This window comes from Petaurus breviceps, unplaced genomic scaffold (assembly GCF_028583685.1).
Source record: "Petaurus breviceps papuanus isolate PSGF00001 unplaced genomic scaffold, PetGlider_PUasm1.0 38, whole genome shotgun sequence".
Taxonomy (NCBI): Eukaryota; Metazoa; Chordata; class Mammalia; order Diprotodontia; family Petauridae; genus Petaurus; species Petaurus breviceps.
The window spans coordinates 37934703-37953749 of NW_027186304.1; the positions used below are offsets into that span (position 1 = coordinate 37934703).

Here is a 19047-nt window from a genome sequence, read left to right on the forward strand (position 1 = left end):
AGGTCAGAAATAAGCCGATACAATTGTGAAACTCCTATGTCTGTCCAAAACCATCTTCCTAATTCAACAACAAAAATTTCATCCCATAAAATTGTCTTTAACACTAAAATTTTATATTTTATTTTGATTCATTCTTGGTTTGATTTGTTCTTGGTTTACTTGGTTATATGAGACAAAGGAAAAGTTAGTGATTAGGGCATGAGAATGGCCATGTTCCCTCCCCCCCCCTTTTTTGGAGGGGCAATTGGGGTTAAGTGACTTGCCTAAGGTCACACAGCTAGTAAATGTTAAGTATCTGAGGCCGGATTTGAACTCAGGTCCTCACTCCAGGGGCAGTGCTCTATTGCCTGCACCACCTAGCTTCCACCATGTTCCCTTTTTAAAGCATCAGTGGTGACCATATGCTATGTATTAGTTAAGACATTGGCCCTTAAAGTAACCTGTCACCCATCAAACTTGATGATCAGAACTACCCACCTTCAAATTATTTCCCCAGGACCACATTAAAGTTTCTGACCATTCTAGCCCAAGAATTGGGAGCAGACTAGAGGGAAAAAATGTAGATATACTAGGGAAGTCATAGACTTGCCATCCAAACACCAACCCTTTAAAATAAAATATAACACAAAAAGGAAAATCATGATTTGCAGACATAATTCTCTAAGATGGAACCCATAATAATTCTTCTTTCACATATGCCCATAAAATACAAATTTCTTTCTACTGACTTAGTATATATTTCATATATATTGATTTACCTGTGAATATACTGTTTCCCCCCAATAGAATGTAAGATCTTCGAGGGCAGGGACTGTTTCTTTTCTTTTCTTTTGCCTTTGAATCCCTAGCACCTAGTATGGTACACAGCACATAGAAAGCACTTAATAAATGAAAACTTTAGTTAAAATTCAGCCTCAGGCACTTAATAATTTGTGACCTTGGGTAAGTCATTTAAACTCTGCTTGCTTCAGTTTTCTCAATGGTAAAATGGGGATTTAAGTAGTATCTGTTGTGTGGATCAAATGAGATAATATTTTTAAAGTGCTTAGCACAGTGCCTGGAACATAATAGGTGCTATGTAAATGATAGCTATTCTTATCACCATTATTTTTATTTGAATTCATTTTCTGTGATTAGAACTGAATTATTGACTCTAGAGGTTGAAAGACCTTGGAGGTTATCTGGCCTAATCCTCTCACTATTTTTTGGAAGGAGTTTAAGCCCAGAGAGACTAAAGGGTCTTGTCCAAGGCTGTAGCTAGTAACTGACTGAGACAGGAAGGACTTGAACCCAGAGTTTCTGAGTCTTTAAGCTATAATTTCCAGGGGTCTCTGTGTTACACTTCTTTCCCAAAGAAGAAGCCTTGAAAAATCTACCTTAAATATATTTGAAAGGAAAAAATCACACTCCTATTTTAGATCAAGAGAAAAAAACAAGGCATGGGTTTGGAAATATCTTTTTGAGGCAATTAGGGTTAAATGACTTGCCCAGGATCACACAGCCAGTAAGTGGTGGAGGCCATGTCTGAACTCAGGTCCTCCTGACTCCAGTGCCAGGGCTCTATTCACTGGTTCATCTAGCTGCCACCTTTCTGAAATATTCTTACAGGACATGAAAACAAAAAAAAGTTCTCTTACTTTAGTTCTAAATTCAGTGGAAGCTCCAAATTCAAAGAGAAATCTCACCACATCATTGTGGCCTTGCTGTGCAGCAAAGAAGAGAGCTGTTGTACCTGACTGGGAGGAAGAGAGAGAGGTTGGTTTAAAAGCAGGCATTTTTTTTCCATTTTGTGTAGTTAAACAAAAGAACTTGGAATGATAAATTTCTAAGTTTAGGTAGAGATCATATTTGAAGGTCGACTTGTCCTTTGGATCACTAGGCAGGCTAAGTAGGAAGGCCATTCTATTCTTCTTTCAGGACTTGGGAATTTAAATTTATGATTAACTTAGGGAAGAATTCAGGCAGTCAGTGCTAGAAATGAGGAAAAGGTTATATTCGTAAGAATCAAGGTAAATCTTATTTTACACAGGTAAAATGCCAGAGAAACCTGTTTTTGAATTCCACACTGCCCACAGTATGCTCAAACATACTACCATCTCATGTCCTAGCCCTCAGCTTTACCAGACACTTTTTTTATGCATCTGCATGAAGACTGGCAGCAACATCTTTGCATATTAATAAAAAATGCCTTCCCCCCTCATAAACATGCCTTTGACAAATGTTTTCAATTATGCAAATATGCCTAAATTCTGCTACTTGAGCTTTGGGAAAGTTAACAACATACTCTTCAGAGACCAAGGGGGAAATTCCTTTATGCTTTTCTGTATTCCTTGAGGGTGGAAGGAAATGATCCAGGTGGGCAGAGAAGCATGCTTTAGACACTACTTATCAACACAGAAGAGCTCTGACTTTTACGGGAGGGAGGATATTAAATAATGAAGAGATGGTGTGCACAACAGCAGAACTGCCCTGGCCAAACTGTTTGCTATGTAAAATCTATGCCATGTCACCAGATCATACCATCGGGTCTCAGGGGTGGCTCTGTGCAAATCACATCTAGAAGCAGAAGAGACCTCTGAGGCCATCTAGACCAACTCCCACACTCCTTCGCTTTATAGATGAAGAAATTGACATGAAGGGAGGAGTTTAAGTTACTTGTCTAAGGTCATAACAGGTAGTAGATTCTCTGATTCCTGGACCAGGGATCCTTCTGCTGCACCACATTGCCTTTTCCTCCTTTCTACCTATTTAAAAGGAGGGAGACTTCCTCCTTTCCACCTGTAGAAAGCCATTGGGTCCACCTTATCATTATTTTCTGAGAGCACCCCAACAAGAAAATTGGATCCCTTGGGGTGACTAGGTGTCGCAGTGAATAGAGCACTGTCCCTGGGATCAAGAGGACCTGAATTCAAATCTGGCCTCAGACACTTAACACTTACTAGGCTGTGACCTTGGGCAAGTCACTTAACCCCAATTGCTCTGCCTTCCCCTCTCCAAAAAGCAAAGGAAAAAAAACCCAAGAAAATTGGATCCCATAAACTTAAGATATGAACTGGTTGTTGGAATGGCAAGATTCTCACTGTCTTGATGGATGTACAATGAAGGAAGATGGGCATATTTTTATGTTGGACATGCTTGAGAGTCACTTGTGTCTAGCACAGTGTCTTCCTCATGGTTAGCATTTAATCAGCATTGGTTACTGAATAGGAAAGGATTAAGTTCTATATGTATTTCCTTGAGATATTAATAGCCATAGTCATAATTACTTCACATCAGTTTGAGCAAATGTCCCAATGTTTAAGTGACTGGTCATTATATTAAAGTAGAGATGTATAGGAAAAAAACCCTCTACTTTAGGGAATATGGGACAAGATCCAACAAATTGTACTTGCTTCTCTTACTGAAATAAAAGGCTTCATGCCATCAACTTTTATTTAGCTCTTCTATCTGTACTCTGCCATCAGCCAAGATTTCTGCAAGTTCCCAATAAGCAACAACTCCCTTAGGGCCATTAGTTTTTAGTTTGGTATCTACACCACGCTATGTGTCTAGACAGCCTTCTAAATAAAGGGATGGCAGCAACTTAGGCAGCAAAGCAAATATATGACTTAGTATTGCAAAATATTAAGCTAGAAATCTGACTAGAAGATGCCAGATCACTTCAGTAACAATACCCCCCAAACACTAAAATAGGTCAGGGAAAGGATCTTCCTTTGGCTCTGGCAGCTCAAAAGGCTTAGACTATACCGTGCATTAGTTTGGATTCATGGAGAATTCAGTGTCTGCATCACACCACATTAAGCCACAGGATTACCCCCTGACTAGGTACATTTTGGACAGCTCCATAAGGGTCAATGGGGGCACATGCCCAAAGCACAGAGTCTTTACCACTCTAAGGATTTTAATTGAATAATAAGAACTAAATAAACAGCCAAGCAGCAAACCACAGGGAAACCTGCTGGCTGGAAATCAAAAACAGGTTGCTCTTTCCTCACCCACCCTCTTTAAGTTCTTTTGAATTATTGTTAAACGATTCCGATGCTTGTTGGAAATGCCTCTCAGGACACATTTTGTGAGTATGTGGAACTGAATCATGTTCTTTTTATTATTTAAGAAACAAATCAAAGTTTGTTTCTTAAAAGCTCAAATGAACAAGGAGTATAAATCCACGAGAAAAAATATATTGAGGTAAAATTTCAGTCATTCTGAATGTGAGTACCAGTTAGGGAAATAATTCTGGGAAATGAAAACTGCCCTCCTCCCCACCTTAGATAATAAGCTAGTAATGTTGTCATATCTCCTTGATTACGGCAGAATTGGTGGTGGTAATAGAATAATATGAACTTTCTAGAATAATATAATATAATAATTATATTATGTATATAATATATAACAATATAAACACAATATTTTACCATAGTCTTTCTTTTCTGTATCAAGTTGTGAACACTAAAATAGTACCAGTCTTATTTCTCAGAGGACCATTTTTTTAGGTGTCATGAATTACACCAATAAAATATAACAGCTATCTATATTTCTAATTCTTTGATAGTCATATTGATAAAGATCATACTACTCAGAAAAGGTGAAGGGATAGCCTGGGGAAGATTTGAAGACTTTTCAAATGCTGGGTTATACTTTCAAGACCCTTGAAGCAATCTGTTCATTGTGTCAACATGAGTTATAACTTTATCCAGTGAGGAAGTAGGGACCCCAAGTCCGGAATGAGGGATGAATATTAGGATAAAGAGTGTATGAGAGATGTAAGTCTAGGTCATGGAGAACCAGTCTAAAGTTTGTCCCAGAGGTCTCTCTCTCTTTTTTTTTTTTTCCTATTTGGAAGGGGGAAGGCAGGGCAATTGGGGTTAAGTGACTTGCTCAAGGTCACACAGCTAGTAAGTGTTAAGTATCTGAGGCCAGATTTGAACTCAAGTCCTTCTGACTCCAGGGCTGGAGTTCTATTCACTGTACCACCTAGCTGTTCCTGAGGTCTCATTTTTCAAAAGCCTTAGGGGAATAATTCCTTTTTGGGAGTACCATGAGATTTGCAAGTGCCAACTTCAGGTGACCTGGTTTTGAACCCTCTGAAGTCTTGGGAACTTGAATCCCCAAGGTGACTGTGAAATGTTTGGCCTCTCTGATCCTTTCATACTCTTGAAAAAACTGTATCATCTGCCCAGGATTCCTTCATTTCAGATATCTACTACCTGGAGTTGCCATAGAACAAAGGTAGAGGAGGCATTCAAGGTTATTTTTCTATTCAGTATTTATTTAACCAGCTTTCAGTAGGCTATTTATTGTTGTTGTTGAATCATTTTAGCCATGTCCAACTTTAGTGACCCTTTTTGGATTTTCTTGGCAGAGATACAGGAGTGGTTTGCCATTTCCTTCTCCATCTCATTTTATAGATGAGGAAATTGAGGCAAACAGGGTAAAGTGACTTGCCCAGGGTCACACAGCTAATAAGTGTCTGAGGATGGATTTGAATTCAGAAAGATGAGTCTTCCTGACTCTAGGCCTGACACTCTATCACTGCACTACCTTGCTGCCCTTAGGCTATTTATTATATAACTTGTATGGAACATCCTTAGAGGTTCATGTGGGTTGGTAGGTTGAAATGGTTGTGAAGGCCTGACTATAAAGCCCCAGTGGGAGATAAATATTAACTTCTTTCTTTAAAAACAAAAAAAAACCCTAAAAAACTAAAAACTAAAAAAATTTCCCTTAACATCTTACATTTCTCATCATATCGCCCTTCAAGGAAAGTATGACTATGTAAGGAATGTGCTTAATACCTTAATTACCTCAAGCACTGAGATATAGGAAGGCCAAAACGCCACCTAAGAAGTAGTCTGGGAGGTCTGGTGTTGATAAATGGATTTGTTATCATTGACTCCCTAGACCTTATTTCCAGCACAACAAATCCCTCAACTCTGAGCTTTAATGTCCCTTAGGGAAAGTTATTTCTATAGGACTATTCTATTTGCTTGGCATTTCCAATTATAAACAACCTGCTCAGTTCCACCTGTATTTTCTTCTCGTTTTTTGGTTTTACTCACCTCTCTCTGAAGGTTGATATCTGCTCCTTGGAGAACCAGTTCCCTCACACAGTCTATGTGGCCAGCGTAGGAAGCAACCATGAGCAGAGTAGTGCCATGCTAGAAGGAGGGCAAACAGAACAGTATATTAGACCGTCTGTCACGTCAATGACTGAAAGAAATTTCATGGGAAAAAAAAGACTACAAAAATGTCAGTGCCCCTACTAAGCAATGGGAGACATCCATCTTGAATCAAGTTTTTAATGTACAATGGGAGGGGAAGGGGAAGGAATGCAAACATGAACTGAAATGCTTTCTCTCATATCAAAACTGGAATTTTCAATTTAAAAACTCACTTACTTTTCCATGGCCAGAAATCTGATCTAAGCAGACATAGTTGTTATAGGAGGCAGCTGTGATATATAATGACCTCATTTGATGATTAATATTATGAATTTTGCTCCAAAACACCATTATTAACCCAAAGAAGTTATCAAATAATTCTCATTAGGTTTCCAAGGCCAGAAGTCTTTATTAATAATTTTTATTTTATTCATAAATAATTATTTTTATTAATACTTAATCAATACTAATCTTTATTACTAATTCAGGTTGGATAAGAGGAAGAATATAGAGAGGAATAAATATTAGCCTGGGGAGCCTTAGACTAGTTTTAAGTCCTGGGTCTGTTGTCAATTAGCTGGGTGACCCTGGGGACCTCATTGACCATTCTGAGCCTTGGTTTCCTCATTGCAAAATTAAGGGGCTGGATTAAATGCTCTCAAAGGGGTATTTTTACTTCATCAGTTCCATGACTTGGGAATATGAAATTGTGACTACAAAATTCTTCTAGGAAAAAAAAAGAAGACAGCTTGAATCAGATAAAAAATTTGGGGGCTAGCCATTTTACTGGATTTGTTATTATAAACAAAGCAAGCCAAGCTTTTATAAACTTTGACTTAAAACATGCACAACTCAAATTAACACCAGCTGATATATAGAATTCCAATCAAAAAGTCTTTTTATAGTCTCATTATTCTTTTGATGTTTTCTTTGGCATTGGAATTGTGCTTCCTAACCCTCCATGCTCAGCTATTTGCAAAGTCTATCAGATTTCTAGAGTGGAAGGACGGGGGTTCTTTCCTCTTTGGCTATGCTAAGGGGTGTGTACCAGGTCTGAACTGATTTTTAAGAATCCTTGTATTATTTAAATCCAGGATCACTTTGGGGTGGGGGTGGGGGCAGGTGGGGAGGTGTTTGTTATTTACTTTCTACAATCCTCATTCCTTCATTTCCCTGCCTTTGACTGCAGGGTGCCAATGACAACTTTGTTTGCTGTCCATGGAAGCCAGAATGTGTTTGCCAACGTTTTCCAGTTAGGGCTGCAGAAGTATTTCTTGCCCTAAGCCATCCTATTTCCATATGTGTCTGTGGGGGACCTGAGGCTGGGGCTTAGCCTCTCTGTTTGTTCATTATTCAGTTCGGCACTCTTCCTGGGTGGCAGAGAGGAGAAGAGTAAAAAAGTCATTCAAGGAGGGATATTCTTGGCACACTTAGTTTCTTCTTAAAGTAAAAGGGAGCTAATAATTTGACAAAATTTGGCCACCAAAGCTTTAAACTCTGTATCTATATCAGGGTGACATTTTTTTTTTAAAATCAAAGGCAATTGGTTGTATGGGAGTGGGGAGGGGGAGAGAAATCTATCTCAGATTTCATGTAAATGCAAAGAAAAATAATTTAGGATTTGTTCTTTTTTTTCTAGGGAAAAATAAAATGTTCAAATCAGTTTTTCCAAGTTAGAACAGGGACTACAACTTACATTATTCAGTAGAGAATGAAACATTTACATATATAAGATATAACATATCTATCTAATATATGTGTGTATATATATTATATCTATTAGAAGGTGTTTGTTGGGAAGGGCAATATATTAACCCTCTGGCATAAATTTACATATCAGCATAGTTCATTAGATTAACTGTTACCTAGCATAGGGAGCATCCTAAGGAAAGGGGACACAAAAACAGACAGGCTGTGATGTATGAGTATACATATGAATAGGTGTACATGCATGCATATGTGCATATACATCTATATAGTACACACACATATTTTTAAATGCTATATTGTGCCCAGTTAAGGGTAAGAGACTGGGGAGAGTGTATAAAGAGCAAGAAATAAAAGAGGTAGAAGAAGAAGTCACCTAAGGAGTAACTATCAGTTCATGAGTTGTGACTAAAGGTCCCGGTGATAACCAAAATCTATCAAATTGCCATATTTTTGTTCTCTGATAGAGATGGTCTCATGTAACAATATAACAATAACAATATCTAGAAGCTACATTTGTCACCAGCATTTATTCCATTGTTCTGCATCTCCATCCTCTCCCTTCCATGGTTTAAAAAAATCTAGCTGGATCCTAGTATGTATAATATACAATTTAATGTGCACACATAAACTCAGTGGAAAAATATTCCTTTGGGAATAACCACAAAAGTTCAGGAATTGATCAGGACCTGAGGATACTTCTTTTTCTTTTTTTGCAAGGCAGTCAGGGTAAAGTGACTTGACCAGGGTTACATAGCTAGGAAGTATCAAGTGTCTGAGGTCAGATTTGGACTCAGGCTCCTCTGACTCTAGGGCTGGTGCTCTATCCACCGTGCCACCTAGCTGCCCTGACCTGAGGACATTTCAAGATACTGTCCTATATTTCTCCTTTCTTTCTCAACCAAACTGTCTACAGAAAAAGGTGGCTACACTCATCTCCACTGTCGCTCCTCTCATTCGCTTCTCAAACTTTTGCAATCTGACTTCTGACCTCAAGTGGGCCTACTTTTTCCAAAGTCCCCAACAATCTTTATTTGCCAAATTGAATGACCTTTTCTCAGTTCTGATCTCTTTTAACCTCTCTGAAACATTTGACACTGTTGATCACTTTCCTCTCCCCTCCCCTCCCCTCCCCTCTCCTCTCCTCTCCTCCCCTCTCCTCCTCTCCTCTCTCTCCCTACCTTTTACTGTAGCTCTGTCCTAGGCTCTTTTGTATAATCTCTCTATATTCTTTCTCAGTAATCTTTTTTGATCACATTTGATACCTTTAGTGATCATCTTTATGCAGATGATTTCCAGATTTATATATCTAGCCCTACTCTTTTTTTCCTGGGCTCTAGTTCCCAAACACCAATTTCTTATTGGACATTTCTGAGTGTCCTATAAGCATCACAAAGATCAACATATCAGTCAGTCAAGAAGCATTTATTAAGCTCCTACTATGTTCCAGGCACTGTGCTAAGAGCTAGGGATACAGAAAGAGGCGAAAGATAGTCCCTGCCCTTAAGAAGTTCACAATCTAATATCCAAAACTGAATTTATTATCTTTTCCTCCCAACTCACCCTTTTTCCGAACTTTCCAATTTCATTCAAGATCACCACCATCCTTCTAGTCACCCAGGTTCACAACCTAGATGTCACCCTCTGCCATGCACTCTAACATCACACATCCAATCATTTGCCACATCTTGTCACTTCTCTCTCCATAACATTTCTTGCATCTCTACCCTTCTCTGTACTTGTGAAGATGCCACCCTAGGTCAGGTCCCAATCATCTTTTGCTTGAATTATTCCAATAGCTTCCTAATTAATCTCCCTGCTTCAGGTCTCTCTCCATTCCCATACATCTTGCTGACGGCTGATTTTCCTAAAGTACAGATCTGGCCATAACATCCATCTACTTAATAAGCTCCAGTGGTTTCCTATTAACTTTAGGAGCAGCTATAAACTCTGGCATTTAAAGCTCTTCACAATCTGGACCCAACCTATAACATATTACTTCCTTTCATGTGCACTAAAGTCCAGTCAAACCGGCCTCATTATCTATCTTACATGGCCCTCCATCTCCCCTGCTGTTACTGTTGAGTTGTTTCAGTCTTTTCTGACTCTTCTTGAGCCCATTTTGGGGTTTTCTTGGCAAAGACACTGGAGTGGTTTGCCATTCCCCAGCTCATTTACAGATGAGAAACTGAGGCAAACAGGGTTAAGAACTGTGCCCAGAGTCACACAGCTAGTAAGTGTCTATGGCCAGATTTGAACTCAGGTCTTCCTAACTCTGCACTGGGGCTTTATATCCACTACCTTGTATCTGTCATCTAGCTGCCCTTATCTGTGCCTTTGAATAGGTTGTCCCCATGTGTGGAAGGTATTCCCTTTTTACCTTCTCCTCTGAGTATCTCTCACTTACATCAAGGTTCAGCTTAAGTGCCACCTTCTATGTGAACTCCTTCTTGATCCTCCCAGCTGACAATGCACTTCCCTCAAAATTACCTTGTATTTAATCTGTACATACTTATATATGTACACATGGCCTCTTCTGGCTAGATTGTAAGCCCCTTGAAAGCAGGGGCTTTTTAACACTTCAGATATTTTGTATCCCTAATGCTTAATATAGTGCCTATATTATACTATATTAATATTATATATTAATAAAACAACATATGACTATTATAACATATTAATATTATACTATTATATTATATTAATATACTGCCTATACAGCAGGAGCTTAATAAATGCTTGTTAATTTGTCTAGTCTATTCTGTACATGGGTAAGAATCCTTTACAGAATCCCACAAGAAGTCACCAAGCTTTTGCTAGGATGAAGGAGCCTATCCTGAGGCAGTACATATCGCTTTTAGATAGCTCTAATTATTGGATTTTTTCCCTACATCAGACCAAAATTTCTTTCCACTGATCCCTGTTCTTCCCTCTGGGGACAAATAGAACAAATCTAGTCTCTCTTCCTCAAGACAATCTTTCAAATACTTGAATGTAGTTATTATACTCCTAATGCTCAAGCCTCCAAGACTAAGTATCCTCAGTTTATCATCTTCAGCATGGCATGAATTTGAGACGTTTCTCAACCTTGGTTATCCTGCTCTGGACACACTCCAGCTTACTGATGTCTTTCCTAAAGTATGACACCTGGAACTGAACACAATAGTCCAGGTGTTGTCTGACCAGGGAGTGCAGAGTAGGACCTTTGTCCTAGACCCTCTGCCTTAATGCCATCTAGGCTTGCTTTAGCTTTCTTATTGGACTTATCACAATCAGGTAATACACAAATACATCTAAATACTTTTCAAATGAACTATTATCTAGTCATATTTCCCTTATCTTAAACTTCTGAAATTGATTCTTTTGGCTAATGGATTAACCATTACAAATCATCAGTTGTTCTTATTAGGTTTTCAGAGACTAGACTGAACATATAAGTATAGCAGCCTATTGGGGGAAGTATTATGTTTCCAGAAGAATGTCATCTCCTACATTATGTTGATGAAATTGAGCAAGAAACCAGATCCAATAGAGACTATTTCCTTACCCTTCGAAGAAACTAGACATATAGAATTTCATAAATCTAAGAAAACAAAAGAGCTATATATTTGTGATAAGTGTGTTAAGATGTGCTTAGCCATCCACATGATGATTTCATATATACATCTATCTAAGATATATGTGTATATATACATCTATATCTTAGCAACTCAAGTTGATAAGACTTTGTATATAAAGGAGCCTCATCTGTAACTGTACAATACTGTCTATCAGAAAAGATTTGGTATGGCTATATGGTTATCAAGTAGGCCCATGAAGACTTTGCATTCCAACTACTTCTAAGTGATCTTGGAAACTTGGAGTTGTTACTAAGGGGTCAAATAAGTTCCAGTGCAAGTGACTCAAAGGGGAGTATAATCTTAGCACCCCAAAAAGCCATCTAGAGGGATTGTCTGGGCTTGGGGAAGGAGAGAGGCAATTAGGGTTGGACTTGAGTCATAGCAATAGGATGTTAGAGCAGGAGAGGATCCCAGAGGGCATCCAGTGTAACTCTCTTATTTAATGGATGACAAGATTGAAGTCAACAGTGGCCGAATAACTTGTTCAAGATAATACTGCTATTATCCAAGAAATCTCCCAAACTTCAGGTGCGAGACAGAGAGCACAGCTCAGGCAAAATAAGTGGCAAAGAATGAAGGTCTTCATTGGGCTGTTGATTCTGAGGATGAAATTTAAATTCTGCAACAATGGCAGAAAGAGAAATAAAGAAGCAGGTCCTTAATAACCTTACAAGTTCATTAAATGTTTTAATCTTAGGTGATACCCACCACCTAAGAAGAAACAAGGGATCTTATTTTTTTTTTTTTAAGCAATCAGGGTTAAGTAACTTGCTCAAGATTACATGGCCAGTTATTTCTGGGTGTGGTGCTGAGTATCTGAGCCTGGATTTGATCCAGGTCATCCCGACACTGGGGCCGGTGCTCTTACTCACTGAGCCACCTGGCCACCCCTAAGCAATTGGGGTTAAATAACTTGCTCAAGGTTACATGGCCAGGTGTTTCTGGGTGGGTGCTAAGTGTCTGAGCCCAGATTCGATCCCCAGGTCATCCTGACACTGGAGCTGGTGCTCTTACTCGCTGTGCTACTTGGCTGCCCCAACAAGGGATCTTATTATGGAATGGGTCTGGGCACCACAGATTGTCAGAAGCATACCACACTTTCAGGGTCCTTTATTTCATTTGCTTTAATATTTTGTTGAGTCATTTTCAATTGTGTCTTACTTTTTGTGATCCAATTTGGGGTTTTCTTGGTAATGGTACTGGAGTGGTTTGCCATTTCCTTCTCCAGCTCACTTTACAGATGAAGAAACTAAGGCAAACAGGGTTAAGTAACTTCCCAGGGTCATATAGCTTGTAAGCGTCTGAGGCCAGATTTGAACTCTGGAAGAAAAGTCTTTCTGACTCCAGATTTGGCACTCTATCTACTGTGTCACTCTGCTACCTTTTGCTTTAATATAGAAACTGAATATGTGTTGCCTCTCTCTCTTTCTACCCTCCCCCCACTGTTTTATAGAATCATGGAATTTTTGAGCTAGAAAGGACACTTAGAGATCACCTAGTCCAACCTTCTTCAAAATGAGTTAAAGGTATTATGTCCATTAAAAGGTATTTGTTATGAAGGATAATATATTAATCCTCTGGCATCAATCATATTAGCATAGTTTATCTGATTAACCAACTGTCACCTAACATAGGGAGCATCCTAAGGAAAGGGGACACAAAAAGAGATACGCTGTAATGGTGCAGGTGATTGGAAAGGTCCTGATCATGGGATGATGGCTGGGAGGGCAAGTCTGGGTGGGTGGCTATGGAAGGCACACTAAGACTCCTCAGAAGCATGAGGAAACAAGTTACTACTCGTCCAAGGGTGTCAAAGAAGGTGTTGGGAAGAACGCTGGGTAGAAATGAAGAGGATGATCCACAAAGTGTGAAGTAAAGGTCAGCCTCACTTTACAAGTTTGTATAAGCCTAGATCTGTTGCTCAGTAACCATGAATAAAACAAAGACAGCAGAGCGAGGAAGGAAAAAAAGCATCCAGAATGACTAAAATGGTGGGGAAATTTAAACTGCTCTTAGCTAGCAATGGATTCATCTGTCTGCTAAGTGCAATTGAATCATGCAGTGACATTTTTCTTTAGGAAAATAATAGTATTACTTAAAAGCTTTAGTTACAGCCTAAATTAATGACATCTTAGTAATGCTTTCTGTTCATCTAAGGTCTCTATCACTGGAGATGCATGAAAATCTTGTTGAGTACAGATGGATAGCAGCACTCGGCTGGGGGTAAGGCAGCAAGCTAAGTGGTATTTGTCCATTGGGTGTAATATCTATTTTTATTTTCTCTTTGAGACAGCCAATTAGGGCATTTGTGTTCGTGAAAGAAAAAACAAAAGGCTAGGGGAATGGGTGGAGACTTTAATTGCTCAGCTTTCTAACTCCTCACATAGCATGCAATTGATATATTTCTATGTTAATCTCTTTCTGTCCTGAATTCTTTCATGGTTGTTCATGGTTAGTTCAAAATTTTTTTTTTTGCTTTCCATTTGCCTTATACTCTTAGAATTTGCTTTTGCTTATTCTCTCCATCTCCTCTTTCCCTTTTGTGACCCCTCTCCTCTGTTTTCCTCTTACTTCTCCCTTCCTGCTTTTTTCTTAGATTTAAAATGTTTTAAATTTTTTCTACACTTGATCCTTGAACTGTATGGAAGAAAAAAAAAAGCAAAAACAACAACAAAAAAGAAATGTAAATAAGCACTGGGAACTGAAAGGGATCCATGAAATGTCTCCTGCCATCATGGGGAAGTTAGGTGCTCTGGCCATGCATATACCGAGTTCATACACTGTCTCTGCAGTCCACATCCACCCGACCACTGTTTAACAAGAGTTTCAGAAGAGCCAGGTTTCCTTTTCTTGCTGCCCAGAATGCAGCATTTGCAAGTGGCGTTTCCTTCTGTGGGAACAAAATAACAGCATTTTACAACAGGATTCATGAGCTCCTCATCAGTAATGCTACCATCACTACACGAAAAATAAAAAATATTGTCCATTGATGTCAGCTCAAAAGAAAGCACTTCTCAACACCTGCCATGTCACTAGGAGATTGCTGTCCCAACAACTGATAATTATAAAACACAATACTTAGTCAATGAAATATAGACCGTGATAATGAGTTAATCTTAGATACCTGAGTTAATATGCCAAATGACTTGAGGTGGCAACTCCCTACTCTGGCGTCCTTTCATATCTCTTCATTTGAGTCCCTTTTGATCTTTATTGTCCTGTTACATTTATTTTTTATTTTTTGGCATATAGTTGTTCTTTCCATTTACATTATTGTAGTTACTGTGTATATTGTTTTCTTGATTCTGCTTACCTCTTTCTGCATCGGTTCACACATCACTTCTTTCAGCATAGTAATATTCCGTTATATTCATGTACCATAATTTGTTTAGCCATTCCCCAATTGATAGCTATCACAAAAAATGTTTCTATAAATATTTTGGATTATGGGGACTTTCTTCTTATTGGTAATTTTTTTTGGGTACAAACCCAGGAATGGATTCTCTGATTCAAAGAATATGGACATTCTAGTTACTTTATTTGCCTATTTCCAGATTTCTTTCCAAAATAGTTGTACCATTTCACAACTCCACCTGGAATGTATTAGTGTATCTAGCATTCCACAATCCCGTCAACATTGACTATTCCCATTTTTTTGGTCATTTTTTCCCCAGGTGCAGAGTGTGAGGTAAAAACTCCAGGTTGTTTTGATTTGCATTTGTCTTATTCCTAGTGATTTGGAGCATTTTCTCATGTGGGTATGAATACTTTGCAATTCTTTTGAGAACTTCTTATTCATATCCTTTGACCATGTATCTGTTAGGGAATGGTTATTAGTCTTAAATATATTTATTAATTATTTATATATCTTGTATACCAAACTCTTATCAGAGAAATTTGATATAAAATTTTTCCCATTCTGTCACTTCCCGTTAGTTTTGTCTATGCAAAATTTTTTCAGTTTCAAGTAATCAGCTACTTATTTTAGCTTTTGTAATTACCTCTATCTCTTATTTGGTTAAGAATACATGTCCCACCCATAGCTGAGAGAGGTATAAAATTGTTCTTCTAATATTTTTTATAGCATAATCTTTAATATTAAGATTACCTATCTATTTAGAATGTATTGTGAAATGTGGCATAAGGTGTTGGTCTAAGCCTAATTTCTGCCAGACAACTTTCCCCATTTTCCAGCAGTTTTTTTAATCAAATAAGGAGTTTTTTCCTAAATAATTTGTGTTTCACATATTTGTTCCATTGTTCCACCTCTCTTTTTTTTTAACTAATACCAGATGGTTTTGATATCTGCTGCTTTATAATATAGTTTGTGATCTAGAAGTGTGTGCATTTGGAGCAGAGAGACACACCAGGGACAGATGGATATGGAAAGACAGCAATCCAAGAAAGGAGAGTAGTAATCAGCCCAAGAATAGTGGTCAGCTACCTTCTGAGGGACCAGTTCACAAGTTCAAATGCAAATTGGGGGGAGTGACTGGAAAATTCCATGTTTGTTGATTTGAAAATGAGGACAGTTTTATTATAGTGAAACAGAATCATCTAAAATGAATGTCTGCTTCCTTCCATGTAAGCACACTTGGGGATAAAGCTTGTGGAGATACTCAGGGTCGATAACATTTCTTTTCAGAAGTCCAACAGCAGCTCTCAGAACCTGTAAGAAGTCCAATTCCTTATTACATAGGAATTTGTGCTTTCATGTATGTTTAGACAATGTCTAGTAATAAGCAGATTACAAAAATGCTTTGAATAGTTTCATGGATGATTTAAGAAGAAAAAAAACCCTTTCACATTTGAGATTAACAGTTTGCCTTCCCTGAAGTTGTCAGCATTATTTTCAGGAGTCAAAATGATAATTAATTTATGAAATTATGAAATGGGGGGAGGCATGCCCAGTTCTTTGGGTAATTGCCAAGACTGAGAAGGCAGCAGGAAATGGGGCTTAATCACACTTGAAGAATCACAGAACATGTGGGGGCAAACAGGACAGAAAGTACAGAGACAAGCAGCAAAAGGGGTACAGAGGCAGATGGCATGGGGATAGAAGATGGGTGGTGAAGGTAGGCAGGCAGCATGAGGAAGAGGATGGGAAGGGGAAGAAGCAGAGAGTATCACTCATGTAACCATGGGTTACAACTGGGAGCATTTAGTAGCATGGACCCAAAGGGAGATGGAAGAATGAATGGTTCAGGGGACAGGATTTTGAAGTCTCATTTTTATAAGGTTTTTTTTGGGAAATAGAGCAACTCTTATCTGTGCCACCATGAAGTTAGTTCATTAACATATTCAAATCATTTTGTCAATAAAAATTTAAAGATAACATGTCCATATCACCTGAAAATTATCAACACCATTTGGTGATGTTGGCCTTTACTGTGGTCTGGAATTTATATATTATATATTTATAATTTATATTTATATATTATAAAGCAGCAGTATGGAATTCTCTGGGATTTATATATCACAGAACCAAAAAGCACTGAGAGATGGCTTCCCTTGATTCAGCACACATTACCAGGATGTGGCTTTTGGTTAATATATGATGCAATTCGTAAATTATGCTCCTTTGATCTTTGGGACAGTTTGTATGTGACTTTTGGGGTTCCCTTCACAATCTTATTTCCTTCTATTCACCCTTTATACTGGCTAATTATGAATGTAGTCTACTGACTAGGAGTGGCAAAGTGGGGTGGCCAGAGGGCCAGAACAAGATACGATTTTAACACAGGAGTCTTCAAGCAAAACGGAACTTGCGGCATCCATACTGCCAATTTGTCATGCCTGATGTAGTTTGGTGCTTTTGTACTAGCTAGGTTTAATTTGCTTTAGTTATTAGTAATGGGGAGAGTTGGCAATGGCAAGGCAGGTTTCAACTGTTGTAAATCCCTAAACAATGACCTTCTAATAAAGAGATTCCATCTAGCCAGGATACAGTCATCTGGGTGGGTGAAGGAGGAGGACTGTGAGATTCCCCTTCATCAGGACTAATCCTCCTGAGGCTGTTGACAAAGTATGAAAACACGATCATTCTGGATCGTGTACTTAGAATGTTCTGTCATCTCATTTAAACCCACAATACTTCTGAAAAACTCTTTGCAGGGAGCAAACCTGCTATTTTTTTGTATCAGGTTCTTGAAATGGGAGATCATTCTCTCCTTTATGATGCCCTAAGAACCTTTTCTCATGGCTTGGATTGACTTGACTTCTTGGCCCATAGAGGATGCTACAAAAATCGAGGAACTGATTTTTATGAAATGCCTGACATCTTTCTGCAATAAATCACTTCCCTTTTCCCTTCTTTAAGGAGGAAGGAGCAAGGCATGCCCTCACAGCTTCCAGCAGGTCATTCAGCTTTCTGAAGGTGGTCGTTTCTACCTTCCTTTTGCCTTCAAGCTTATCACAGAACAATAATATAGAAGATGATTTTCTACACAAAAAGGGGTGTAAGGGGGCTGCTAGATGGTGCAGTGAATAGAGCACCTGGTCCTGGAGTCAGGAGGACCTGAGTTCAAATCTGACCTTAGACACTTAACACTTACTAGGCTGTGACCTTGGGCAAGTCACTTAACCCCAATTGCCCTGCCCTCCCCCCTCCAAAACCGGGGGTGGGGGTGGGGTGTAAGCTGCTATCTCCAAATGCCAAATGCATTTTTTCCTAATCTTCTGTTGCCACACCCTCCTCTGTCCCTTCCTACTGCCCCAAGATGGGAGGGTCTTGGACCAAGGATCCTCACCCAAGTCATTGCACTATGGAGAAACACCAATATCCATTTTTAATGATAAGGGAAGTAAATCAAACCACTCATCTCTCTGTGGCCAGCACAAATAATAGTACCAGATCTTTGCTAAGTTTTTTTGTTTTACATAGTATAATGCACACACAATTTTAGAGGACTCCTGATTGGGTCCCTGGCAAGTCAAAAGACTTTCTGCCACTATTTCTGAATTTTCACAAAGGGCCTAATGCTCCTGCACAGAGAGTTGAAATAAACTATGACAACTATAGGCATGCCTTGACTAACATCATTAACCGGTTTTGCAAAAGCACATTGTTAGGGAGAAGTTGCAGGTATGTGAGTTCCAAAGTAGCAAGGCTATAAATGCACAATTAGACAAATGATATTATGACTAATATTCTTATAACAAAGAATAAAATAGAGTGGGGGACAGTTCAGAGAGTCAGCTCAGTGCAGTGGATATAGCATTTCAAATACAATAATCCAACCCAATCAGCATTTATCAAGCATCTACTGTATGCCAGGCACTGTGCTAAGTGCTGTAGTTACAAAGAATAATAAGAAACAGTCCCTGTCCTCAAGGAGCTTACAACACACAAAAGGAGGCAGGAAAGGGCAGAGGCCAGCAGCGAGTATTTGGTTAGAGGGTTTATCTTGTTCTTTGGAGTTGAAATCAGGCACAGCAGCAGATGCAAAGTGGAGATAGGTAATGTTTGAAAAAAGCATTCCCCTCCCTTGGAGTCAGGCACTTTTGGTTTCCAATCCTGGTTCAATACAGTCGGAATTTCTAGCTCATTTTGCAGATGA

The 19047-nt window shown here is 38.8% G+C and overlaps 1 protein-coding gene across 2 annotated transcripts in view; it reads right to left on the bottom strand.

The window, feature by feature from the left end:
- ANKRD29 (ankyrin repeat domain 29) overlaps window positions 1–19047 on the bottom strand; it is a 61680-nt gene that overhangs the window by 26936 nt on the left and 15697 nt on the right. The window contains exons 2-4 of one of the 2 annotated variants that reach the window (XM_069099793.1): window positions 14268–14378; window positions 6060–6158; window positions 1638–1736 (exon numbers count right to left, since the gene is read on the bottom strand). In XM_069099793.1, coding sequence (XP_068955894.1) covers window positions 1638–1736; window positions 6060–6158; window positions 14268–14378 — 309 coding nt within the window. Of the gene's footprint in view, window positions 1–1637; window positions 1737–6059; window positions 6159–14256; window positions 14379–19047 lie in introns of both variants that reach the window. The other variant, XM_069099794.1, reaches the window with a different exon arrangement.